General features: G+C 41.8%; 1 protein-coding gene across 1 annotated transcript; it reads right to left on the reverse strand.

Annotated features, from left to right (window-relative positions):
- Positions 1-3,003: 3,003 nt before the first annotated feature.
- Positions 3,004-18,215, reverse strand: asip2b (agouti signaling protein, nonagouti homolog (mouse) 2b). Its single transcript, XM_053630102.1, has 3 exons — positions 18,071-18,215; positions 3,679-3,790; positions 3,004-3,351 (listed from the first exon to the last, which is right to left on the reverse strand). The coding sequence occupies exons 1-3, from the start codon at positions 18,213-18,215 to the stop codon at positions 3,159-3,161; spliced, it is 450 nt and encodes a 149-aa protein (XP_053486077.1). The 3' UTR covers positions 3,004-3,158.
- Positions 18,216-27,684: the final 9,469 nt, after the last annotated feature.

A 27,684-nucleotide genomic window follows, 5' to 3' on the forward strand; every position in this document is an offset into this window, starting at 1 on the left:
TGTCACGTGACAAGGGATTTATTAAAGGAAGATACTGTAAAGAAAATGTCAGTTAATTCACAATAGTTATAATAACCGACTGGAATTGAACAAGTAAACATTCTGAACAAAAATTGGTTTGGCTGAGAATTTTATTGGTTGGTGTAAGACATTGTACTCCAATCCTTCAACATTTTTACACACAGGTTTATATATATGTATATGTATGTATTGAACCACTTTCAACTTCCAACCAAAATTAGCTAATTAAATAAAGTGAGAAGAAAAGCAAAGCTGCTGACAAATAAATAAACCAAATCAATTTTTACCCAGACTGATTGAATAATGCTTTTGGAGACAATCAGATATATTGTGGAAAAAAGTACAAAATCAAAACATCTCAGCATCCCAAAATAATTCCCCTATTAATTCCAATGCTGCCATCAAGATGGTGGTCTTGAATGTCCAAACCTTTATAGGCATATCATTAGAGACTACATAGTCATTTCAAAGTGCTGTTTTGCCAACCTCAGAGCTACAGTACATAACTAATGAAGAGCATAAGCAGAGTGAAAGGCTTTCTTGAAGATTAATCTAAACAAACCAAAACATATTCCAATGTTTTTATTCTAATGCTTTATGTATTTATCAAAACTATCTTTATTAACCTGGACTATTGACTAGCTTACCATAATGAAGACAATGATCATTTAGGTACAAAGCAGTAATATTAGCTCTTCAAAAAAGACACTTTTCCCTTCTGCGACAGATGAACAAACAATGGACAAATTTACTATTGGGCACATCCTCGGCAGAGCACAGAATGCTCAGCAGGTTTCCTGTCATGGATTGCTGCACAGACGATAGATTGGTTAACAAAAGTGGGTGGTATGACTTTTGGCATAAACCCAGGGTTCAACCACAAGGTCACAAGAGTCAGCCCCCCACTGGAGTCTTTAGAGGACAGTATTTAGATAGATCCATTTCAGTTCATCATCCTGTACAGACTCATAATAGGTGGTAGGTGGCTTAGAGGACTCTAGTACTTGATGGTCTTGGGACAGCATGACAGACTTTTTTGTCACCTTCGTTGTAGTTGGGTGTTTTCCACTGTCTAGGTGTGCCTGTTGGAAGGCTAGTACGTGTGCACTAGATCCAGATGATATAGATAATGTAATGCACACCACACAAGGCTCTTTCATTCCAAGGGGCCAAACACATATCCATAAATAATTTGGCGAAGGTTACTAAATCATTTCGTCGATTGAGAGCAAGGCCCTTAATGTCTGTGAGGAGGGTGGATGTGTCAAGGATGACCTGATCCCATTCACAAGTTCATTCACATAAAAGCCGGCCAAATATGGAAGTATCGTTATACCTCTGGCCATCAGAGGTAACATCTGGAGAATACCCATACTGTTAGACAGAGTCCAAAGGATAGGGTAAGGCCTAGGAAGGCAAAGTTCAAAAAGTATCTGCGCTCAGGAGCAATACAAACATGAGAGTATGAGCTGCACAGATGCATTGCACAGATCCATTGTACAGATCTGTCTTGTGGCAGACACCATGAATAACATCTGATAGTGGAAGGGCTTTTAGGAACCAGTTCAGCCCTCTCAAATCTAGAATTGGACAGAAACCACCATACTTCTTCTGAACTAGGAATTACATTGAGTTTTGTTCTGAACCACAGGGTCTAGTCTTTAGATCACACTTCTGTCCAAGAAACTTCAAATGATTTGAAATTGCCAAGATCCTGGACCCCAAAGGAGTTGGGGTCAGAAAGCAGAATTTAAATTTGCATAGCTCCATCAGTCATCAGTACGCACTGATATGATGCAGTCACTGCCCAATGGGCAGTGGTTATGGCTGTAACGTTTCCCACCGGCAGCTCCCATCCTTAATGAGTGGGCCCTGTGGAAATCTTTAGTAGTGGGTAGGGACCTACTAGGGACTTGAAAGCATGACTCTTTCCATTTAGAGCTTGCACAAGCCTGACAGTGGATAGCTGACAAGCCAGGCTCTGGCAATTTGAGGACTCCATGTGACTGGTCCATTTAGCTGTGCTGGTTTCTAGTTTCTGAGACATGTGCTCCTCTCACCAGGGCTTATCTGACACAGGGCCAAATTGCTACCTGACACAACGGGTAGGTTTTGCAGGGCTGATATTCACATATTTAGCAGTGTGAACTCTGCCAACCTCACTTCCATAAACCAGGTTGGCGGGGAGTTGCCATGGCTACCAGTGTGTCCTGACATAGGTGTTTGAGCAGCAAGGTTTTGATTAGCTGAAAAGTCCTGACAGGAAAATTTCAAACTGTGTAGGACAAGGGGCCCTCAGGACAAGAGGTTAGAACCCGTGCCATGAATACAAAGCCACCATTCTAGTTAGTGCATAATGCCAGAAATGATCTGTTTAGCTAATGTTTTCCAGGCACTTTTAATCCATCATAAGTGTTTTACTGCCCATGTCAATAAACCTGATACACATCAGTCATCAGTCATCAGTGTCACATCACTGAAGAAAGCCTTCATTTACCATTCCTAACATTCTTTTTAGATAGAGTTCCAGCTTCTTAAAAGTGATTTTTTCTTCTTTTTTTTCCACCTTGGTTGCACTTACTGAAAATAGAAGCGAGTGAGTTGTTATCATGAGGATGTTGCATGCTGAGCTACATTTTTGCTTAAAATGCTGCCAAGTGACATCAGGTACAAGTAGACTATAAACTACAAAAGCAGAATACTGTAAACCATGATAAAAGGTTTGTGTTATTATCATGATTTGAATATTTCATGTTTCATACAGTATCTCAAAGCATTGCAGCTGACATACAAACATGTGACCAAGATACTATGCATACAACTCTTTATACTATTACATATACTATTTGCATTTTAGCCAAATATAAAGGATGCTTTATTATTTCTTTTTTCAGCGTGTGTGTCCTAGACTGACAACTTGTCGTGAATGGTTAATGTACAAGTTCATTCATATGACAGCCAACAAAAACATTCTGGTTTTTGTTCCCCAGTCAAAGTGAATTCCCACAAACTTTATGTGAGTGTGAGTCATTGTGTCTGCTCGAAATCAGTCTGGACCGAAGGGAATGCATTTATGATGTGTTAATAGTGTGCGAGCATTCATTATGCTTCACAAAGAAGGATGTAGTACTTAGTACTTAGTTCTTTCTTGAGCACACTCCGACTCTCCAGCACTGGCAGATCGTGTTAAAGAGTCGGCAATGGCACAGAGCACAGGGATTGCAGCAAGGTGCGTGTGCTGAGCATGTCTCCATCAGACGAGCACAGTGCCTCACCGAGCCAGAATTGGCACTGCCCGCCTCAGGTCTGGGCCTCTGCAACACACATGGTCTGTTTGTTTACATAGGAAAAGCTATAAACCAGAATTTGTAGGTTAGAAAACAAGAAAGGAACATTACTGGATCGTTATGTTTAAACAGTCTAATCCGGTGTAATCGTATTACAAAAGATATAACAGGACAAAAGAATAAACAGCACACAATACAATACAATTATGCAAAGTGCAGATAATAATATGAGAGACCTTTAAAACTACAGTTTTAATCTACAGAACTACAAACCAAGCAGACAGCGTTAAATGTAGAAAGCCAGTAAATTGGAATAAAAGGATTGCCTTGTTATTAGCAGGATGTCACCAGCATCTAACCTCATGGTCACTGTGTGAAATAACTTACCGGCACGTGCTGTCTCTGTGGGGGAAGAGAGCGCCTCCTACTAAAGATGCCTATTGGTTGATCCTCGTTCACAGTTCCTGACAGAGAATTAAGAGCTGTTCAAATGTCTGAATCAAAAAATACATTTTAGCACCTGACATAATGCAAGGTTTGACTGTTTTAATAAAGCAACCATGCTGTTATCAAGAGAGCACGCTTGTCTGTGACAAAAATAAATAAATAAAATTGATGTTTCAACCTCCAATTGAGACTACTTCGCTAAGTAGTCAGATGGAGGACTATGTACTGACAAAATGTTCATGTTTCTACAACTTGTGCTTTGGACTGCACGGTTCGTTCTAAGGCAGACGAAGAAGAAGAAGAAAACTCCTAGGAAATACCTTTACTGCATGGACCCCTAATGAAACAATTCATCACTTTTGTGTGTGTGTGTGTGTGTGTGTGTGTGTGTGTGTGAGTGTGTTGATTAATGCCATTAAATTTTTTTTTGCCAAATTTGCACAAAGGGATTATGCAATTTGGTTTGATTTCAACTTGAATGGGGTTTAATGCGCTGTAGTGTCATTCTCAGCCATAGATTTAACACTGAATATATCCTAATACATATGTATATATATATAGCTCTCACACTCCCTCATACTGGTCACTGGAAGTTCAACATGGCACCTCATGGCAAAGAACTCTCTGAGGATCTGAAAAAAGAATTGTTGCTCTACATAAAGATGGCCTAGGCTATAAGAAGATTGCCAAGACCCTGACACTGAACTGCAGCATGGTGGCCAAGACCATACAGTGGTTTAACAGTACAGGTTCCACTCAGAACAGGCCTCGCCATGGTCAACCAAAGACTTGATTGAGTGCACGTGCTCAGCGTCATATCCAGAGGTTGTCTTTGGGAAATAGACATATGAGTGCTGCCAGCATTGCTGCAGAGGTTGAAGGGGTGGGGGGTCAGCCTGTCAGTGCTCAGACCATACGCTGCACACTGCATCAAAATGGTCTGCATAGCTGTCGTCCCAGAAGGAAGCCTCTTCTAAAGATGATGCACAAGAAAGCCCGCAAACAGTTTGCTGAAGACAAGCAGACTAAGGACATGGATTACTGGAACCATGTCCTGTGGTCTGATGAGACCAAGATAAACTTATTTGGTTCAGATGGTGTCAAGCGCGTGGCGGCAACCAGGTGAGGAGTACAAAGACAAGTGTGTCTTGCCTACAGTCAAGCATGGTGGTGGGAGTGTCATGGTCTGGGGCTGCATGAGTGCTGCCGGCACTGGGGAGCTAGAGTTCATTGAGAGAACCATGAATGCCAACATGTACTGTGATATACTGAAGCAGAGCATGATCCCCTCCCTTCAGAGACTGGGCCGCAGGGCAGTATTCCAGCATGATAACAACCCCAAACACACCTCCAAAACTACCACTGCCTTGCTAAAGAAGCTGAGGGTGAAGGTGATGGACTGGCCAAGCATGTCTCCAGACCTAAACCCTATTGAGCATCTGTGGGGCATCCTCAAACGGAAGGTGGAGTTGACATCCGTGATGTCATCATGGAGTAGTATAAGAGGACTCCAGTGGCAACCTGTGAACCTCTGGTGAACTCCATGCCCAAGAGGGTTAAGGCAGTGCTGGAAAATAATGGTGGCCACACAAAATATTGACACTTTGGGCCCAATTTGGATATTTTCACTTAGGGGTGTACTGACTTTTGTTGCCAGCGGTTTAGACATTAATGGTTGTGTGTTGAGTTATTTTGAGGGGACAGCAAATTTACACTGATACACAAGCTGTACACTCACTACTTTACATTGTAGCAAAGTGTCATTTCTTCAGTGTTGTCACATGAAAAGATATAATCAAATATTTACAAAAATGTGAGGGGTGTACTCACTTTTCTGAGATACTGTATATAAACAGCACAATTACTTTCAGGACACAAACAAGTCACATGTTTTATTTTTAATTATCATTTATTTTATATTCATATTTTGGGATGTTTTTAGACAGTTATCTTCTAAAAGCAGATCCACGGCTCTCCACACATCTCGGTGGTTACAGCTTTGCCCAGGACTGGCAGAGGCCCATTCTTGGGCCCATGAGAAAGGCCCTTAAGCCCTAAAGTTTCCATTCCGGTTTAACTTGCAAGTCACTTTAAATAAAAGTGTCTAAAACCAGACATTCATAGAGCTGGCAAAAGTGCATAACATAATTGCCTGGCTTTATTTTTTATCTAGAACATCGCCTCCATATGGAAGCAAAGCGAGATACCAAATACTGTTTACAAAAACAAATCAAGTTCACAGCGGATACTGGTTTGGGAATTTATTTCATCTAATTCTGACTTTAATCCTTTTCTGGTAAGTTGTCCAGGTGCCCGAGGCACTTTGAGGGGATATTTCAGACGGAAATTGCACTCCTTTATTTATTTATTTTTTTCTTTTCAAGGAAATGAAAAATTCAGTCTTGGGGGCATGGAAAAATTTTAGGAGCAAAACACCTCATTAAAACTGTAACACCTCATATGGTTAGAACTACTGAATGTATAGCTGGCCAAAGTATGCAAAGATTGCACGAATTAACCAATTATAGGCCACAAATGGCATAAAACCTTTGTTGTTGTTGTTGTTGTTGTTTTAGTATAGTGAATCACATTTGCCTTGTTCAAACTTTAGGTCTTTCTGGTTATCAAATAGTCAGAAGGCAGTGATATTAGGACTCTGTAGTTAATTGTTATGGACTTGAACTGTTTAACAAGAAAATAATAAGTTGACCACATGTTTTTCATAGTGTTCCATGTTTATGGCGTTTAAAATATCCATTCTGAACCAATCACATTTATCCTTTTTTTAATTGAAGTCAAATTGCAATGCCTTACCTGGACTACCCGAGGTGGAATTGCGGTGCGCAACGGTGTTTAAATGGTTTTTGCGCAAATCTCCAGAAGCCACAGTTGATTGGATCAGTGCAAAAAGAAAAGAGATGCAGAGAAAGTATTTGCCAGCCATCCTCATGAAAAAAAAAACAAACAAAAAAAAAAAACCAAAACGGATCCTTGCAATGTCAAATGACAAAAAAACAAGATGAAGTGGGATCTTGATTGTACTGCGCTATCTAAAACCAACACACTGCATCACAACCGGTTCAGACGAAACCAATTTATACTGTAGCTGCGCGCTTTTATCGGCCACGCCCACTTTTACACCTCACTATAAATAGTGGATTGGACTCTGCGACATTGGATTCATCTGGTTCATTTCAGTCACCACGCTGAGTCTCCGAGTGGTCCAGTACATTGACAAGATGATTATTTACAACGATATTACCATTCAAATAAATAAATAAATAAATAAATAAGCCTGAATGAATCAAGTGCAAAAGTCTTAGACACATGCAAAAAAAAAAAGAGAAACTGTAAAGAAATACAGCAAAGAAGCATTCAAAAATGTTGAAATTAAATTCAGTTTCCACATTAAACAAAAATACTACAAAGAGCAGTAAACAGTAATAAATGAAACAAAGTAAATAATTGGTGTGACGACCCTTGGCTTTAGAAAAATATATATAGCCTAATTAGTGGTCTCAGGTACAGTTTGTTCAGTTTTATAAGGAAATGAGCTGTAAATTTGACTAAGCATCTTCCAAAACCAGCCACAGTTCTTCTGGAGACTCGGCCTGTCACACTTGCTTCTAATTTCCGCAGCAAAAATAATTCCAGCAGCCTTCATTATGTTTTTTTTTGTTTTGTTTTGTTTTTTTGGTCTGAAAAGTGGTCTCTTACATAATGTGCTGCTTTATTTACTGACATACAGACATTTTTCTTTAACATTTTATTTAAGATTTGGAAATCAAAAAAGGTTTTTTTTTTTTTTGTACTGACTTGATAATGTAGACGTCATAACAAAATTTGTACTTTAAAAAAACCCAAAAACCAAGGGTGCCTAAGACTTTTGCACAGTACATACACCGATCAGCCATAACCTTAAAACTACTGACAGGTGACGTGAATAACTTATTCACTTAATTGAGATAATTAATTATCTCGTTACAATGGCACATGTGGGGGGTGGGGGGGGGGATATATATTAGGCAGCAAGTGAACAGTCAGTTCTCGAAGTTGATGTGTTGGAAGCAGGGAAAATGGGCACACGTAAGTATAGTGATACATGTGTATAACTTGTGTATTGTGTACGTGTATAATTGTGTGTGTGTGTGTGTGTGTGTGTGTGTGTGTGTGGGCGGGGGGGGGGGGGGGGGGGGGTTGAGAACCCAAAGAAGAATTTCTTTCTCAGTATCTGAGCAACGCTGACAAATTGTGATGGCTAGACGACTGGGTCAGAGCGGCTCCAAAACGGCAGGTCTTGTGGGGTGTTCCCGGTACGCAGTAGATAGTACCTACCAAAAGTGGTCCAAGGAAGGACAACTGATAATCCGGCGACAGGATAATGGCCGCCTAAGGCTAGCCCGTCTGGTCCGATCTCACAGAAGAGTTACTGTAGCACAAATTTTTGAAAAAGTTAAGATTCATAATTGATTCAATACTAACACATATCTGAATAATGATAGTAATTTCATGCAATATCAAGGAGTTTAATCCAAATCATTCCAAATCATCAGATTCTTTTTCGTTGTTGTTCTGTTCTCAGATAGACTAATGAGCACTCGAATCTCTAAAACTTCATTGTAATGACTAAGTAATTTTAAAATACTTTTTGTACAGTTCAGAATCTTTATTTGCACGTAATCAGGTATTCTAGTTCACGTTACCGAATCTTTTGATTCAGACATAACCCTTTCATGTAAAATTACCTATGTAAATACACCATTTGATTCAGTAATAGACTAAACAGCGACAGACATCTATTTAGTAATGAATTTCTTTCTAACTGCTCAAATAAATAAATACATTTTATAAATGGAATATAATTTAATCGAAGGATTTGATTGAGCTAGCTTGCTCAATATGACATGAAACCAGGTTCGCTATTTATGTTAAAAAAAAAAATCTTGATGCTATGCATTAATCTAAATATAAATACTGCAGTGAATGCATAAATCAGCTTGTGCTTCTATCATTAAAAAATGATTTTTAATATAACCTATTAAGCTTTTAAACATTTAGTACTTTGAGGAAAGGGAATTGCAGCTTGACCTCCTTCCATATTTCTCAGAATGAATTAATTTTTCCAGGAATATTGTCGTGAAGTACCTCAAATAGCCTGGAGCTATGTTCTTGTGGAACTGAATGTGCTGTTAATATTGTTCTAGTGGCACATCCTTTATATTCTTATACTAAAGGTGTGCTATTGAGAGAAAATTCATTAAAATGAACATTAAAAAACAAAAGAAAGCTTTTGCCTACAGTAAGTTACAATCTTATTAGAAATAAATTCTAGACTTAGGATTGTTCGGAAGGCGATTCGTTTTCTAAAGTCAGTCTGGCTGCAAGGCAAATCGCAGCTTTAAATTAATGTGCTCGTTTGAATACATTATAATTTCTATAGTAACAATTTAAAGGAGAACTTGTATGGCAGATACTCCATATAAACAGGTTTTTTTAAAGAAAAAAAAAAGAAAAAAAAACTTGTGTAATTGTTGATATGGTGTAAGTTTTCTGTATGGAGATGTTTATTTAGCATTTACCTCTGAGTCTCCAGTGTCAGAGGTAAATGCTAAATAAACATCTCCATACAGAAAACTTACACCATATCAACAATTACACAAGTTTTTTTTCTTTTTTTTTCTTTAAAAAAACCTGTTTATATGGAGTATCTGCCATTTTCTGACAAGTCTTCTTGGTGGTTCTTGTCTTATTAACTAAAAAACACAGAGAGAGAGAAATGGGCTGGACGAAGCAAAATGTTGAACGTAATTGTAAATGGATAAAATGTACACCATTCCCTTTGAGGAATAATGCACTTCGGGATGGTGACAGATTATTTTCCTCCCCTTTGGTTTAGGCTGCTATTAGGAACCATGTTGAATTCATTTGGTCTGAATTCATAAATATCCTGGCGGGGGTTTTTTTTGTGATATTTCATTAGTTAGACAGATTGGCTCCTCAACATGTCATTGACATGAAAATTGTCTACGAAATGTTAATGTGATCTATTTAAACGTGGCAGGAACAAGGGATCAGATCCTTTAAAAAAAAAAAGCTCCAGTAATGCTTCTGTCATTTCACTAGACATGCATGTTCTCATTCTCCACATGTTCCACCCCGTAGCAATCAGTTTGAAGAAACAGTGCTAAAGGTGTAACAGTTTATCCTTGTTTCAGTAGTGCTTTTTCCTTTTTTTCTCTCTCTCCTGAGATCATATCCAATAATCTCCAATAGCACAAGATATAAAACAGAATATAATACTGGACCCCACGGAGGCATTGTGGCAAAATATGAGTGGAACATATTAAAATAGAGACATTTTTCTCAACCATGAAAACACTGAAACACTTCTTTGACAGTTGTGTTTACTGAAGAAGTTTTGAAGAGAACATTTTTTTTTTTAAATAAAATAAAAATTTGTTCTGAGCTGTATTTCAGAAGGAAAGACAAAAACAGATAACACTGAGTGATATGAACAGAGGGTTTTAATTTCGGGAAAAGTTTTCACGTAGAACCTGTTTAAGAATCTGTTTAGAGTTGTTTCCAAAAGCACCCTTGTGGAACCCTTTTGTAAGAGTTGAGTAGTTGAGTATACTATATGCTTTGATATTTGATCAAGTGTGAAGTGTTTTTATTATAATAGAATTCCTGATGCGACACAGCTTTCGCAGTCATCTTGGAATCATCTGCAGTGCTGTTCGTCTTTCTGGACTTCACTCTATGTCCCAGTGGTTGTGCAAGTTGACAGAGAATGGTCATCTGGGACAAAACATCTGGGGCACCATCACAGTCCTGCAATTCAGTCCTTTGTCTGGGATTCGTAAGCTAAATTGAAAGATGAAGATTTCAACTTATTCAGCCATGTCATATAGAACTGAAGACAACTACTGGGCATAGTACTTCTAAATAAACAAATCACTTTAATATGGGGGGAGTGGTTAGCATGTTAGGGAGTGGAATGGGGCAGAGTGGTTAGCATGTTTGCCTCGCACGAACAGGGTTGGGGGTTCAATTCCTGCCGCAGCCCTGTGTGTGCATGTTCTCCCCGTGCTGCGGGGTTTCTTCCGGGTACTCCAGTTTCCTCCCCCAGTACAAACACATGCATGGTTGGCTGATTGGCATGTCCAAAAGTGTCTGTAGTGTATGAATGGGTGTGTGAATGTGCCCTGCAATGAATTGGCACCCCATCCAGGGTGTACCCCGGCTTGTGCCCAATGCTCCCTGGGATAGGCTCCAGGTTCCCCGCAACCCAGTAGGATAAGTGTTATGTATAGCCTTTAAGACTGCCTTTGACAAAAGAAGAACATATTGAAATCATTCTCATAGCTGTGGAACGGGAAGATGTCGCAAGGTCGCAGTGGGGTTTGCTGTGGAAATTAGACAACACTCGCAGACTCGTCCTCTGAAGGTAAAAAGGTTTATTACAGAAAGATGGTTAATACAGGATAGAATAAAGCAAGATAGAATAAAGAGAGCGCTCTAAAACCCTTGTACTAAACCACTACTATATATGTGAAAAGCAGAGCATGACATAATTCTCGTACCGATAAGAAGCAGTTCGAGGCAGTTTAAATAGTGTTACATTTCGTGACGTAAAGGAGATATGGACGGATGCAATCGCAGGTTAAACAGTTTTATTGTAGGTGAGACACAGGCAGGAAAATCCAAAACGTGATCCAAAAACGTAATCCAGAACATGCAAGAGGTCAGGTGATCGGCAAACAGGCATACACGGGATTAGGCAGGAATCAAGGTCGCAGTCACGGGACACAGGGTCGAGACACGTGAAACAACAAACAATGACAGAACGGGGAGGAGACATAACAGAAACATAAACAAATGCACGTGTCGAAATGTCACGATTGTCAACAAGGGAAAAGCAGGTGCTCGCGCACCTGCTCGTGCATGCGCGCTCACACGGTCCACAGTGCGCTGCGTAAAGGGGAAATCGTGACAGAACAGCCCCCCAAGGGCACTCCTCCTGGAGTGCCATGAAACATCCATCTCCATTGGCGGCCCCGGCCCCCTTGGCAAAATGTCCCAAGCAGAACCAGGAGACCGCACGGCATTCTTAACGAAACGAAAAAGTAGAGCGACGTCCTCTGCGGAACAGGAAAGCGGAGTGACGTCCCCGGCTGAACAGGAAAGCAGATGGATGTCCCCGGCTGAACAGGAAATCGGAGCGACATCCTCGTTGGAGCAGGGAAGCAGGGCGACGTCCTCGGCGGAGCATGAAAGCAGAGTGACGTTCACAGCAGAGCAGGAAAGCATAGTGACGTCCGTGGCGGAACAGGAAAGGGGAGCGACATCCTCGGCTGAACAGGAAAGCGGAGCGACGTCATCGGCTGAACAGGAAGGCAGAGCGACGTCCTCGGCTGAACAGGAAGGCAGAGCGACGTCCTTGGTGGAGCAGGGAAACAGAGTGACGTACGCAGCCGTGCAGGGAAACAGAGCGACGTACGCAGCCGTGCAGGGAAACAGAGGGACGTCTGCAATGGAACAGGAAAGCGCAGCGAAGTACCCAGCAGAACAGGAAAGCGGAGTGACGTCCTTGGCTGAGCAGGAAAGTAGAGTGACGTCCTCAGCGTTGCAGGAAAGCAGAGTGACGTCCTCGGCTGAGCAGGAAGGCAGAGTGAGGTCCTCGGCTGAGCAGGAAAGCAGAGCGATGTACTCAGCGGAGCCTGCAGGCTGAACTTGGCTGGTCATGTCAGCAGACTGGGACGTGGGCTTGGTTGTCCGTGTCAACAGACACTTGGTTGTGCATGTCAGCAGACGTGGACGTGAGCAGAGCTTGATTGTCCCCGTCAGCTGACTTGGGCGTGAACATAACTTGGTTGGTTAGGTCATCAGATGTAGACATGAGCAGAGCTTGGTTGTTTGTTTCAGCAAACTCAGGCGTGAGCAGAACTTGGTCAAATGGTTTTTCTGACTCTGGCATGAGCATAACTTGGTTGGTCAGGTCATCAGACAGGAACATGAGCAGAACTTGGTTGTTTGTTTCAACAGACACTTGGTTGTGCATGTCAGCAGACGTGGACGTGAGCAGAGCTTGGTTGTCCATGTCAACAGACTCGGCGTGAGCAGAAATTGGCTGTCCTTGTATGCAGACTCAGGCGTGAGCAGAACTTGGCTGTCAGTGTCGGCAGACTCGGGCGTGAGCAGAACTTGGCTGTCAGTGTCGGCAGACTCGTGCGTGAACAGAACTTGGCTGTCGGTGTCGGCGGACTCGGGCGTGAACAGAACTTGACTGTCGGTGTCGGCGGACTCGGGCGTGAACAGAACTTGGCTGTCGGTGTCGGCGGACTCGAGCGTGAGCAGAACTTGGTCGGCCGTGTCGGCTGACTTGGACGTGAGCAGAACTTGGTCGGCCGTGTCGGCTGACTCGGACGTGAGCAGGGCTTGGTCGGTCATGTCGGCTGACTCGGGCGTGAGCAGGACTTGGTTGTCCCTGTCGGCAGACTCGGGCGTGAGCAGAACTTGGTTGTCCCTGTCGGCAGACTCGGGCGTGAGCAGAACTTGGCTGTCCTTGTCGGCAGACTCAGGCGTGAGCAGAACTTGGCTGTCGGTGTCGGCAGACTCGGGCGTGAGCAGAACTTGACTGTCGGTGTCGGCGGACTCAAGCGTGAGCAGAACTTGGCTGTCGGTGTCGGCTGACTCGGACGTGAGCAGGGCTTAGTTGTCCCTGTCGGCAGACTCGGGCATGAGCAGAACTTGGCTGTCCTTGTCGGCAGACTCGGGCGTGAGCAGGACTTGCCTGTCCGTGTCGGCAGACTCGGGCTTGAGCAGAACGTGGTCGGCCTTGTCGGTAGACTCGGGCTTGAGCAGAACGTGGTCGGCCGTGTCGGTAGACTCGGGCTTGAGCAGGGCTTGATCGGTCGTGTCAGTAGACTCTTGGGATTTAACAGAACTTGGTTGGCCATGTCAGTAGACTTGGGCTTGAGCAGAACTTGGTCGGCCGTGTCAGTTGACTTGGGCTTGAGCAGAACTTGGTCACCCGTGTTAACAGACACTTGGGACAGTAACTGGGCTTTACAGTGGATCTGTGGAGCTGAGACCCCCTCCTGAACCTCAGGCTGGAGCTCTGGTGCTGGGGCCTCCCTGTTGACCTCTAGCTGGAGCTCGGTAGGTGAGCCCACCTCGTGGGTCTCAGGTTCGAGCTCTGAGGTCACCAGGTTAACCTCCGGCTGGGGCTCTGATGCTGGGGCCTCCCCGTTGACCTATAGCTGGAGCTCGGCAGGTGAGCCCACCTCGTGGGTCTCAGGTTCGAGCTCTGAGGTCGCCAGGTTAACCTCCGGCTGGGGCTCTGCATGAGTTTGCCTGTAGTAGTGGGTAAACGGCAGGGCAGGTTTGCCTGCCAGACTTACCCCCCAAAAGTTGTTCTAGCTCGACCCTCGCCTCCGGACTCCCGAATCGCATCATGAACTCCCCCACAAACTGTTCTACACTGTCCAGGTTCCTACAGTGCTTATCCAGTTGGAGCTGCACCCACTGACGAGCCGGTCCAAAGAACCGGGACCACATGAATCAGAGCCATTGCTTCTCCTCTGGCTTAGGGTCTAACAGGCTGGAGAAATAGAATTGACAGTCTACCAGAAAATATTCCGGGGCACTGAAAAATCCGTCAAATGGATCAGGAAGCTCCATAAATGTCCGTTGTGGGAATTGGACTGAGTCCATAGCGGGGACGGTTGGCGTCGACTTCCGGGTTCTGCGTTTTCTCCGTTTTCCTGCTGCATCCATGTTTAGGCGGAATATTCTGTTACGTTTCATGAAGTAAAGGAGATATGGATGGATGCAATCACAGGTTAAACAGTTTTATTGTAGGAGAGACACAGACAGGAAAATCCAAAACGTGATCCAAAAACGTAATCCAAAACATGCAAGAGATCAGGCGATCGGCAAACAGGCATACACGGGGCTAGGCAGGAATCAAGGTTGCGGTCACGGGATACAGGGTCGAGACACGAAACATGAAACATAAACAATGGCGAGATACTGGGAGCGGAGAAACCAGCGTAAACTGACTATGACTATGACTGTGACTATCTATATTTACTCTAATCTAAACTACACTAATATTCCGCGCCGTTTGCTGGGAGGCGCGCGGTATATATACAAACATAATTAGTGTTGTAATGGCTGACGGCTGAAGGCAATTCAGACACACATGAAACAACAACCAATGACAGAACGGGGAGGAGACATAACAGAAACATAAACAAATGCACATGTTGAAATGTCACGATTGTCAACAAGGGAAAAGCAGGTGTTCGCGCACCTGCTCGTGCACGCGCACCTGCTAGTGCAGGCGCGCTCACATGCTCCACAGCGTGCTGCTTAAAGGGGAAATCGTGACAAATAGGCTTTGTTTTAGGATCTTGGAAGATGTTTAGACGAGCCTTGAACAGAAGAACATGTTTCTGTCTCTGCAAGCAGATAAACATTCTGTACTGATCTTAGAGACATGACATGAAATGAAATAGAACAAGAACAAAACTATTACAAAGTAAAAATGAGTAATTTCCCTCACATTTCCCCCATTTTATCATTACAAAATATGATAACTAAAATTAACAGAGAAATCACAATGCTGTGAGTACATCAGAACTTCAGAATCCTTTCACGGTTCAACTGAATTCAACATGATACAGACATAATGAAGGCGCTAAGGCTGTTTTTGCGGATATAAAGTATGCTGTTGTCAAGCAAGCTCATTTAGGATGAAATGAGAATCGTCATGGCCAAAGGAATATTTACAATAGGTTTGAAATGGATGTCAATGGGTCGTCATCCTCAGTGTCGCTGAGAGAATCTGATACCTAGTCAGGTTTAGGATACAAGTCAGGTTGGTCATCATAGGGATCATAGTCAGTCTTTGTCAACATCAGCGTTTGGTCATTAGTGATTTCAATGAGCGTGAGAGACTGCTCCGAACGAGAGAAACAATACAAGGCGAGATGAGCAACACAAGAACAATTATTGCACCTATTGATAGACAGACGGTTAATATCCACGAGCCTTATCCCCCAAGTACTGAGTTCAGCCAATCAAACCCCATCTCGCTAGTCTGTGGAGGGTTGCGTATCGCAGACTGCATATGTTCAATTATGAAATTACCATTATGTGTCTGCATGACAAGGGGATGTGTGACGTTGTGTGGGTAGCACTGTTGGCAATCATTCTTCTGACGAAAGGCGATACAGAACGGTTTACAGAGGTGGCCAATATCTTGGCATACGGGCTTTTAACTACTAATTGTCGTCCAATCTGCAGCAATAGTCTACTAAAGAACTTCGTAGGCTTATGTGGGACCTATAGAAATCCTGTCACCTTAGGCACTCAGTCCCATCACCACGATCAGCTAAATACCAAATTTTGGTAAAAGTGTGTGCGTCATGCACTCTTTCTGATCATTAAGTCTTCTACCCAATAAACTTCAATATCGCGCTTTGGTTTATCTTTCCAGCTTAAGGGTCTACCCCCGGACCCCCAGTGTTGTCGGGAAAGGTCCCAGTGATTTGTGAGTTTATTCCTATGACAGGGCTTACTAACAGATACCACCTATACCAGGAGAAGGGTGCACAATTAGGAATAGATTTGTATGTATGAGCGGATGTGCAGGTCAACATCTAATGATTCGTATCTAGTCTGCGACAGTAGTCTGTGGTCAGGGAGCTTTGGGGCATAAGAGGTGCAGTAGCAAAGTCACGTCATCTAATCTTTGTCCTGGTCACGTGGCTATATAGTACGCACTAATGAAGTTCCTTCCTCCTAAGAATACAGTTTCCGTCGTCAACATTTTCTCCAAAAACTACATGTCCGTGATTTCTCAGGCTACTAGATACCACTTAAGACCGTCTACTGTGGAGTCGCTTGGGATTGGTGTGTTGCTGTGTCGGGGTGTAGTGCGTCATGTGTGTGGGTGTTTATATGCAGATCGTTGCTCGTGAGCGTAGGTCCTCCTAGAGGCCTCTTGATAGAGAATTATGGTCTAGTTCTCCTATTGCAGTCCTGTCTTCTCTAGCTCAGTGCTCAGCTCTGGCACCCTCCTGTAGTGGCTCGCACACATCCATGTGGCTCTCTGGCTGGCCTTTACCACGGAGTGAGTGACGAAAAGGATCTAGAATGGCCAAGACCACTGTGGCTTGTTCCACCTGGTCCTGCGGAAGTCCTTGATCATGATCCACTCTCCGGGCTTCAGATCATGCAGCGGAACCGTGGACAGAGCTGGAAACACTGCCTTTACCTGCTTGTGGATAGAGTACAGAGCAGAGGACAGGGTTGCACACTAACTTAACATAGCATCATCACATGTTGCTGCATCGGGAAGAGGAACTGTCACAGGCCCAATTCCTGTGTGTGGAGGGTGCCTGAATAGGATTTCATAAGGACTGAGCCCATGCTTGGGTCTCTCTCTCATTCTCATCTGCATTAATACAACAGGTAAAACCTTGGTCCACCCTAAACCTGTGTCAATGCAGCACTTACTCAATTTATTCTTTAGAGTTCCGTTCTCCCATTCCACCGCCCCACCACTGTCCCACCAAAACAATGTTGTTTCAGATCAATGCCGAAATATTCACCAACCTGCTTAAGGGCCTGGCTCACAAAAGGTGTGCCATTATCACTGGAGATTATCATTATCACTACCCCGTCTGAGTCCTGTTTGGATGTAGGGACATGGCCTTCTCTACCTTCAAACCTCAACCCACATTATGAGTTGCGCAAACAGTGTAAACAAAATTATTATTTAATTTTTTTTTGAGTAATTAGAAAAACCAATGCTTTATCACAGCTATCCATTCCCCCACATTCACAAACTAGCGGTTCAGACAAACGTTCTAATAACGAATGTCCTGTCACACCCATGGAATGCAGTGACCGTGAACTCATTTTTGGGGATTCTTTTAATTCGCAGTGTTTTATTACTGAATACATTGCTCTACCAAAAATGTGACACTTTGCCCATTAATTACAAGAGACCTACATGGTAACTGTGTGAAAGGAGAGGCATTATACTTTAAAAGGTTAAGGGTCATGACTGGTTCAGACATTTGTGAATTGTCAGTCTGACTAATGTTGGATGTGGGTGTGTGCATATATTCCTGTTCTTTGTGAGCTAACTGATAGTTTGGGTGTCTGATGTCACCTCTTCTGTTCCCAGGTGCCTCACCCTTCCCTTAGCTCCGCCCGTCAGTTCGCTTCTGCTCTGGACAGTCTCTTACAAAATGTCCAACTTTTCCACATTTGTAAAAGTTTCATCCTGCTCCATAGACCTGACGGCTGGGTCTTCCTCATATGCGTGCTTTTGGTCTTCCTCTCTTCTTCATCTTTCTTTCCTTTGTCTCTCGTAGGAGCTTCTCCGCGTGGACTGCATACCTTTCCACTTGTGTGAGGTTTCTGGTGTCCCAGGTGATACATTGTTGTTTGATTATAGCTGCAATTTCTGGTTTCATGCCATTCATAAATCTGTTTCTGAGATGTGCCTCCCATGCTGTGACAGCCGCATGCTCAGTGTCGGGTTTCTCCAAGCCTGAGTTTGCGTCATGGATCTCAGTGAGCCTGGACAGGTACTGTGATACAGTCTCTGAGTCTTGTTGTTCACACTTTGCTATTTTTGTCATGTCCAGTCACACAAGAAAGGTGTTTGTCAGCCTCTGCTGGAGCGCCGCGATTTGTGCTGTGTACCTTGCGTTGACTTCACCATCCCACTGTGGGTTGGTCAGGCGGACATCGTTCTCTGGAAATTCACGTGAAACCTTGACCCAGTCCGTGCCAAGTTTCGCCATGAGCAGTCATCGTAGTTTATGAGTGGTGGGTCTGACGTTCGTCCTCTTACTTTGTGGAGCGCCAGCAGATGCGTCATGCTGTTCCCGATGTCTTCCAATGTCCAGGGTCTGTCAACTAGCATAGGGCCTCCTTCTCTGGCCACTTCTAGCATTGGGGCATTTAACATGGCGTGCATTGTCCCTTCTCTGTCCAATTTTGTTGGTCTAAAGCCCTCAGGCTGCAATGTTGTTGGACCCTTCACTTGGGATCTCGTGTGTAACGCCATCCAGCTGAAGCATAGTTCGGTGGGGGTTGGTGGCTCAGTTCTGACAGGTTTGGATAGAGTGGCATAGGCTGGGCCGCTTCATCATGAGGTGGTGCTTCTGAAACTGCAGGTTCCTCCCTCCTTACTGGCTGTGGGCGTCGCGGTGGGGCGGAGTCCAGGTTGGGATTGGCTCTCTGTAATTTAGCACACAGAAACAGGTGAGGGCCCTGCCTGACATTTTTTCTCACTTTTATGTGCCTCGCTCTGCCATTCAGCAAATGCCTTCCAGCCAGCCAAAAACTGTGCTTCTTTTTTTTTTTTTAATTTTAGGAATATCTCTCTCTCCTTTGTCTCCAAATTAAATTTCAGTTGTTCTAACTGTCTGAGGCTAAAACTACCTTTTTCACAGAAAGCACATTCTTTAACCCATACATCATATTGGTTCAAACATCCTTCCCCATAATTCATCTGCTTAAATGTGATATTAGGATCAACAGATGAGCACCCTGTACGTACCATAGCATGTGTCACAAGATGTGCTTTGCTACATGTTTTTCCCATATTTTATTTATTTATCTTTTTCCACCTTCTATAACTTTCAAAGTTTTAATCAATTTAACATGCTATGAAAATCAAGTGAATATGCATTCTCATGCACAGACAGAAAAGGTTCAAAATATGTGCCAAATCTCTTGACATTTAATTAATCATATAACTTGTAGGTTCAATAGAGCAAACCTTATGAATGTAAAAGAGTTTACCTGTGAGGGCAAGTCCACATACAGCAATTTGGTAGGGCTTACAGTTTTCTCTTCCTTTCTTTTTTTTTTTTTTAAATAATAATTTCTTTTTTTTTATCTCAGTAAAATTTACTTGTGCGCTAAATTTGCCAAATGTATCATGTACCACTGATTTGATGGAATGAGTCAAAGGGGCATGCCACTTGATAATAATCCACCGTAAAAATACTGTACTCTTAATAAGTACTCTCTTTTACTTATTTATTCCTCGAAATGGACTCCTTCCGTTTATTTTTACCACTTTTATCTTTCTCTCTCTATATTATATACCCGTCGGTATATATCTTAGTTTTGAAGCTGTGATCTAAGAAACACCAATCTCACTGCCGTCACAGAGGCGAAGTTCCTCGAACTTCTTATAAGAAATCACCTCCATGTAATACTTCTCTAAATGTAATACACGCATATCTTATATCATTGACTCCCTTCCATACACACAGTAATACACAATGACTTCATAAAATTCAAATTTACCTTTAGGCTGTTTTTTTTTTTTTTGATGATGCTTTCTACCAGTCAGTGGTAAGGCTGCATCGGTCTTTCACGCTGCACAACAAAGGACAAACCGCCTGTATCAACATGGACTTCAGGGTGAAAACTTTTCCACGGGCATCCTCCAACACTCTGTACTGATCTTAATGACATGACATGGCCTTCTTAGGCGTTATCCTCTGATGAGAATGAAACAGAACAAGAACAAAACTATTACAAAGTAAAAATGAGTAATTTCCCTCACAGGTTTAAACAAGAAACATGCCAAGCACATCACACATCGACACTGTTGTCAAACTTATTAACATATGCATTAACATTAACCCATTAACCCCATTAACCCCATAACATCAACCCCATCGCAACCTTGCGACATCTTCCTGTTCCACAGCCATGAGAATGATTTCAATATGTTCTTCTTTCTGTAGACCAACTGAGAAGAAGTGGACGTCCACGAACATCCACTGACGAAGGCCCAATTGACATGGTGCTGCCGCAAATAGTCCCCTACGTATTCAGACTTTTGGGATACCCTGTTGTTTCGGGACTTTTGTGTGGTCTTTAGAATGTAGCTGAGCTGGAAATTTAGCTGAAACCTTGCAAACTTGGTTAATATTACTATTAACAGTTCAATTTAGCTTCTAGACTGTATGGTTCTTGATGACTGTAAAAAAAAAATAAATAAAAAAAAAAAAAAAAAAAAAAAACCTATTCTATCCTAAAAAGTCATTAGATAGTAGCCTATAGTCAAATAAGTAAAATGGAATAGCCTCTCAACTTATTTTTCTCATGGCTATGTCGTTATTGATGATGTCCTGTATAGCCACTGCTGTACATTATATGAGTACAACCACATGAATGGTGAAAACATGTTTATAAAGTGAGACTATTGCATTACTCTTCCATTAAATGTTACCAAAGTTACAAATTAAATGGTTAGTAAAAAATATAATTCCATTTTCTAAAACTGAAGCAGTGTATTTAGAGCCCATATAAGGAAAGCTTGTTCAAAAATCCCAAGTAGTTCTCAGTGCTCAAATTCAAACACGAGTTTAGTGTCATAATCCCTTAAAATGAGCTTAACCTCCTATTTCACAATCCTTAATTCAACTTTTCTCAGTCTTGATTAGCATTGGGCACCTATGTTCTGTTAAAGACTAATCCCTAAGAGAATTAAGGAACTGCAAGACAAAAAGAACAATTGAAGTCACAATGTCTTTTCATTTACGATGTTGCAATGTTGCTGTTCTGAAACTCACAGTTTGTAGCTGAAGCTCCCATGCTACAAATATTCGAGCATCCAAAAGCATTCATCAAGCAACTCTGACTGACGAACGTCTCCTCAGTTCTGTTGTTACCTCAACCCAGAGGTCACGATTGAGTTTTTTTGTTTTTTTTTTTTGGGGGGGGGGGGGGGGGCATTGTTGTTTGGGTCTACATCTTCATAATTATCCCATGAAAGGAATAAGCTCTTCAAGTAACAAAGGAGAAAATGGCTATTTTGTGGCTGCCAGTAAAAAAAAAGTGAGGTCCTCTTTGTTTTTTGGTTAGTTAATCACAGCTAAACAGTTTAAACAACAAAAAAATCCACCTAAGAAAGTTGCATAGTACTCTTTGACCTTCTAAGTTTAAACTTCTTTAAATCTACATGTTACTTTCTCTTTGGTATCCAATAATGTGTTTTGACTGCCTGCTGATAGTGGTTTAGTTAGCCTATATTTAAGCCTCACTTCATCACTACCTAAAGAGTGCAGCACTTTAGTGCTTTCTTCTGTCCAGCTCTCTCACCTCCTTATTCATACATTCTCCTCAAACAGATCTTTCATTCTGGAACTTTGAATCTCTCGACAATTGCGAAAGGCACTAAGATTTTTGGATGCACTTTAAAGGTTGGCTTTGGAGATTATATTTAAATTGTAATTATTAGCACATAAAATCTAATAGTAAACATGTTCACCATCCTGCCTCATGGACCGATAACCAACGCCAGCCGAGCTGAACTGTCGTGCTGTCAAGTTTGTTTTGATCTAAAGTCACATTTCTTTTCACTAGAACGTGATTCCAGGTTTTGATAGTCGGGGTCATTACGATTCACGAGCGCAATTTAAAGTGTGCTGTGTTTTATTCTGGCTGAATCTTGGTAGTGTGGATGTCTGATGACTGGATGATATGAACTGTGTACTGTGGCCCAGACATCGATTTCAGGGAAAATAAAGTAATTACTGATAAAATGTTTGTTGGGAAATTCAGGAACAGTCATATGAACCGTCCAAAAACAAATACAGATTATCTGTCACTGACGTTTTGTTAAAAGAAAAGCTCCAGACATGAGAAGCAATTGGCTAGAGTAAAAATGTTGCATTGCATTGCCAAAGACCACAATTTACATAGAAACATCCAACGGTCATCCCAAGATTGACGGTCATAGCATAGCTGGTTTGAATTTAACCATATAGGTGTTTGTGGTATTTGTGGTCAGAGTTAACTACACAAAACAAGGTGATTAGAGGAAAAGCACTAATCCACATTGCATATCAATAGTTGGTCTACAATAATATACCACAGGAATTCAAAGACAAAGCACAGTGAGGGGAAATAAATATTGGGACACTTTTTAAAAAAATATATATTTCAAGTGTACACTGTTGCGGTTATATTAGGGATCATAAAAACAGCATTTTGTTGTGTATTTATTCCTGCCCTAAATAAGCTATTTCACATAACAGATGTTTACATACAGTCCACAAGACGCAATAATAACTGAATTTACACAAATGAACCAGCTCAAAAGTTTACATACGCCTGATTCTTAACACTTTGTGCTGTTTCCTGGATGATCAACTACCGTGTTTATATTTTGTGATAGTTGTTTATGAGTCCCTTGTTTGTACAATTTTATGTTCCCTTTTATTTGTTTTTATTGTTTTACATGATTTACATTTTGTAGATTCTTCAAGGAGTATGTAAATTTATGACCTCAACTGTAAGCCTTCTGCAAACACTTCCCCAACCATTCCTTTGAGATGCTCTGCAGAACCTGTCATAAGACACTCCAGACTTTTGTGGAGCAAGTTGGACAACACTCTCGAACCATTTGTTCCAACTCATTCCAAAGCAGTTCAATCAGATTCAGGCTGTGTGACTATACAGGCCATTCCATGACATTTGCTTCTGAGTTCATCCTCTCCAAATATGTCTTTTACATTTTGGAGGTGTAAGGTTTGAGGTGTGAGGTTTGAGAAAACACCATCCTTCTTCTGAACAAAAAAGTATGCTGAGCAAAACTCATTTTCATTCACACCTCTATCCTATGTTAGGGGCTGACAATGAGCCTTGAGATAGTTGGGAGATAATGCTGAAAGTAGAACTTGTACCACTGTGTCGTTGTCCTCAGGACCCCACTGTGGGGGGGGCTTTGAAGGACCTGTTAGTGGTTAGGGGTGCTGTTTAGGACCCTGAGGCTGGAGACCTTGACCTTGTCGGTTTTGGAAAGTAGAACCAGACCACAGTGACCTTGTTCTGCAAGACCGGTCCATTTTGGCTATCCTACTTTCGAGGTCCTGCAATCAGCACTTTTTGTCTGTGCAAATTGCATCAATCACAAGCATAAACCAAACTGGTGGAGAGCTACCCCATGTCCTGGCCCAGGTGTCCCACTGCAAGGAGTGAGCAATGGCAGGCAACAGAAGACTCAACCTGGCAACGAATATCAGGGGCAAATGGAAGGAAAGTATGAAGTATGTTTTTCACATTATTGGTATTGTAGGTGCTGAGTCTCCAAATGTTTGCAGTCATATGACTATATGTAAATGCACAATTACCAAAAAATTGCAAGATGTCCCCAAAAACATTTTTAGTCAAATCTTATTATGGTTATGCAAGAGAAAGAAAGTTCCATAGATTGTGAGATGGTTATATCAAATCCTAACGATTCCACAGCCACCCATGGCTGGGAGTTCTACAGAGCAAAATTTTCTGTTCTCTCTGGGTGGGAGGGATGGCATTACTCTGAAGAGTTACTCAGTTACACTGTCCTGTCACTTAGCATGAGCAAATGGGTGGGAATTGCCAGATGATCAAATTGGGGAGAAAATGGAGAAAAGATGTAGGTGAATATTAACAAAAATAAGACAATTTTCTATTGTTTGTGATTAAAATGAAGTCATAAGAAACTGCAAAACTGCAGACTTCAATCATTCATGACCTAAGTGTTATTTAGCTCATCAAGGAGAGCTGGGAGTGGTGCACTTTGGCTTCTGTGTTATCAAAAAATTGGCTACTCATTCACGAAATAACTGAGATCTGAAAACAACAGACTGGAAATGATTATTATTGGTGTTCTGGAACAAAGAGCGGCTGCCATCCCTTATTTCACTGATTTTACTCACAGCTGTTTTGGCTCAGGAAACAGACAAACACAGTACATAATGCTGCGTTTAGTCATGTATGTGCTAAAACTTGCTGAATGGCGGAACTAAATGGTGACTTTTAGGAACTTAAAGGCCCTGATTAAAATGTTGTGGGTTCAAGCCCCAAGCTGCCACTGTTAGACCCTTAAGAAAGCCTCTTAACCCTATACTCTCCAGGGATGCTGTATCATGGCTGACCCCAGCTATCTAATAAGCTGGGATACAATATCTTAAGAATGAATTTCACTGTACTTGATTTATATGTGATAAATCAATTCTTCTTCTTCTTCTTCTTCTTCTTTTTCTTCTTCTTCTAAAAGGACAGAAGAGTTTGGTCCTATTTCAAGGTTTCATCGCAGGGAGTTTTTCCTTGCCACTGTTTTCCCTGCTTGTACGTTGGGGATCTAAATCTATACCAGGATGTCCGTAAAGATGTTCTGTGACAATGTCTATAGACAAAAGTGCTTTTTTGAATTGAATAAAATAATATTGAATTGAAGTTAAGAGGTTATGATCACTCATAAACCATAAGCTAATATGAATTTCCATTCAGATTCCATATTACTTGGGAAGGTGGAAGTATACACCAATCATCACTTGTTTATCCAGCCCATCCCTCAGATGATAGAATAGATAGAGATCTACGGAATTTGGAGGCCAAGTCAACACCTTGAATTCTTTGTCATGTTCCTCAAACCATTCCTGAACCATTTTTGCAGTGTGACAGGGCGCATTATCCTGCTGAAAGAGGCCACTGCTATTAGGGAATACCGATGCCATGAAGGAGTGTACTTGGTCTGTAGCAATGTTTAGGTAGGTGGTACGTGTCAAAGTAATATCCACATGAATACCAGGACCAAAGGTTTCCCAGCAGAACATTGCCCAGAGCATCACACTGCTTGCCTTCTTGCCATAGTTCATCCTGGTGCCATCTCCTCCTCAGTTACATGATGCACATGTACCTGGCCAGCCACATGATTTAAAAGAAGATGTGATTAATCAGGCCAGGTCACCTTCTTCCATTGCTCCATGGTCCAGTTCTGATGCTCACATACTCATTGTAGGTGCTTTTGGCAATGGACGGGGTCAGCATGGGCACTCAGACCAGTCTGCGGCTACACAGCCTCATAGACATGTGCCACAAATGTTGCATAAGCAATGACAGGAAAGCAGAGTTGCAACTATAGGCAAAGGGATTCAAGAATGAGTTTCACAAATGTGCCAGTCTGTTATGTGTGAACAGTTTTGAAGATCATATCTTTTGTTTAGACAGGTCTCAAGATGATGTGAGGCGAATTTGGTGAAGATTGCACAAAATTTGGAGGAAGGGTAGCAAAAATGGCACTCTGATGCAAGCATTTTTGGCATGTTATTGTAACTTTTGACAATGATTTGTGTCAGGGTGCAAGGTCGTTGCTGAGATACAGCCTCACTTCCTGTTTGGCAGCTTCACCATCAGATTTGTTTTCACTTTAAGGGCTCTTTGGACTAGCAACATTTTTTTAAATAATTTTTGTCCAAGTTGGTCTGAAGATTTTGGTGTTGATCAGACAACATTTGTAGGAGAAGTAGCTGAAAAAGCTGCTTTTAACAAAATCCAAGATGGCCAACAGGAAGTACACTTGAATTTCAGATATTGGTGTGCATTCACTTCAGCATATTCCAGGGAATTGTAGGAAAAATGAACTGTAAATTGAGCACAAATTCTTCAAATGAAAAAAATGAAAGCTGTTACAGTTCTTGACTGCAAGGTGGTGTAGTCATGAAACGTCTTGGGTACATTCAGGATGTGGTCCTGAAGATACTTCTCAAGTTTCGTTGATGATATGTAGATGAATTGCTGAGATACACCCTGCTTCCCATCCTGTCTTTTGCCTTTGCCAGCACATTACAGGAGAGTGGTTTTGAATAAAAAAATTCCTTTGATTTTTAATTTTTGGATTCAAACTGGTTCAAAAGTAATGACCATAAACATACTTCCAAACTAGGACCAAAATCACAACCTTTTGTGAGGTAGAATAACAATAGTGTGCCTAGGCACCTTCTGTGCTTGGTCTACTAAATGTGTAATTATGTAAGAAATAAGGGTTACTTGGCAATGGGAAAGAAGATAAAATGTGTGCACATGGATTTATTACAATATGATGCCGCACCGCTGTGTTTGATATTTGTTTTCTGGCCATGGATGGCTGTGGTATGGTCAGGAGTTGAACTCGCACTCCATAATTTTAAGAAATAAGACATAAACATTGTTTATTTATACAATGTGATGCCAGGCTTCTTGTGATTGTAGGATTTATATTTCTAAATGTACTTATTCCAACATATTGTACCTTTTTTTAAAAAAAAAAAAAAGTCAGTACCAAACAATTAATGACCATTAGAATAGAGTCAGCCCCAAAACAGCCATGGTATTACTCAGGGCTCAATCGTGGGAACATATATGGATTGTTTCTGTCAGATTGGAGTTAAAAGCAGAGGCACAAATCTGTCTTTTAGAATGGGCTTGTATTCATTAGCGTTCTTGGCATGGCCTACAGAAAGCAAAAAGATTTCCAAATCTAGCACACAAAATTGACTCATATTTGGAGAGGAATAATTTGGCATTCGGGAACAGCTTCTGTCTCACATATTCACATGTTCATTGTATTATGTTTAAACAAAATAGCTAAATTAATTGAATTTTATCAATTTATTTACACTACTAATTACACCACATAGCAAATGCTAATTGCAGATGCACATTGTGCTGTTCCACTCTCTTATAAAAGCATGCCATTAATGTAACTGTGTCTGCCAAGCATCTCTGGAAAAGGGAAAGAGATTTTGAAAGGCCACCTGCTTGTTCTTGCTGCACTGGAAACTATCATCCCAAAGGCATGTAAAGTTTAACGCTGGGTCAGCCATGGATTTGGAGGCATTGCATAGATGCATTTAGCTCCAGAATCCACATATACACAAAGGTTTTTCTAAGTTATTTAAAGGGAACCTCCAGCCTGAAAGACATTAAACATGTTTATGTTGAAATATTTGTGATATGTTTCGTGATTATGGTGCGAAATTATTCTTTGGTGCTGTATGTTGGTTACGCCGCACTGAAGTTACTGGGTGATGCTGCGGGCGCCGTTACAATGGTGTTTAATAGGAGAAAATAA

Source organism: Ictalurus furcatus, chromosome 7, assembly GCF_023375685.1.
Source record: "Ictalurus furcatus strain D&B chromosome 7, Billie_1.0, whole genome shotgun sequence".
Lineage (NCBI taxonomy): Eukaryota > Metazoa > Chordata > Actinopteri > Siluriformes > Ictaluridae > Ictalurus > Ictalurus furcatus.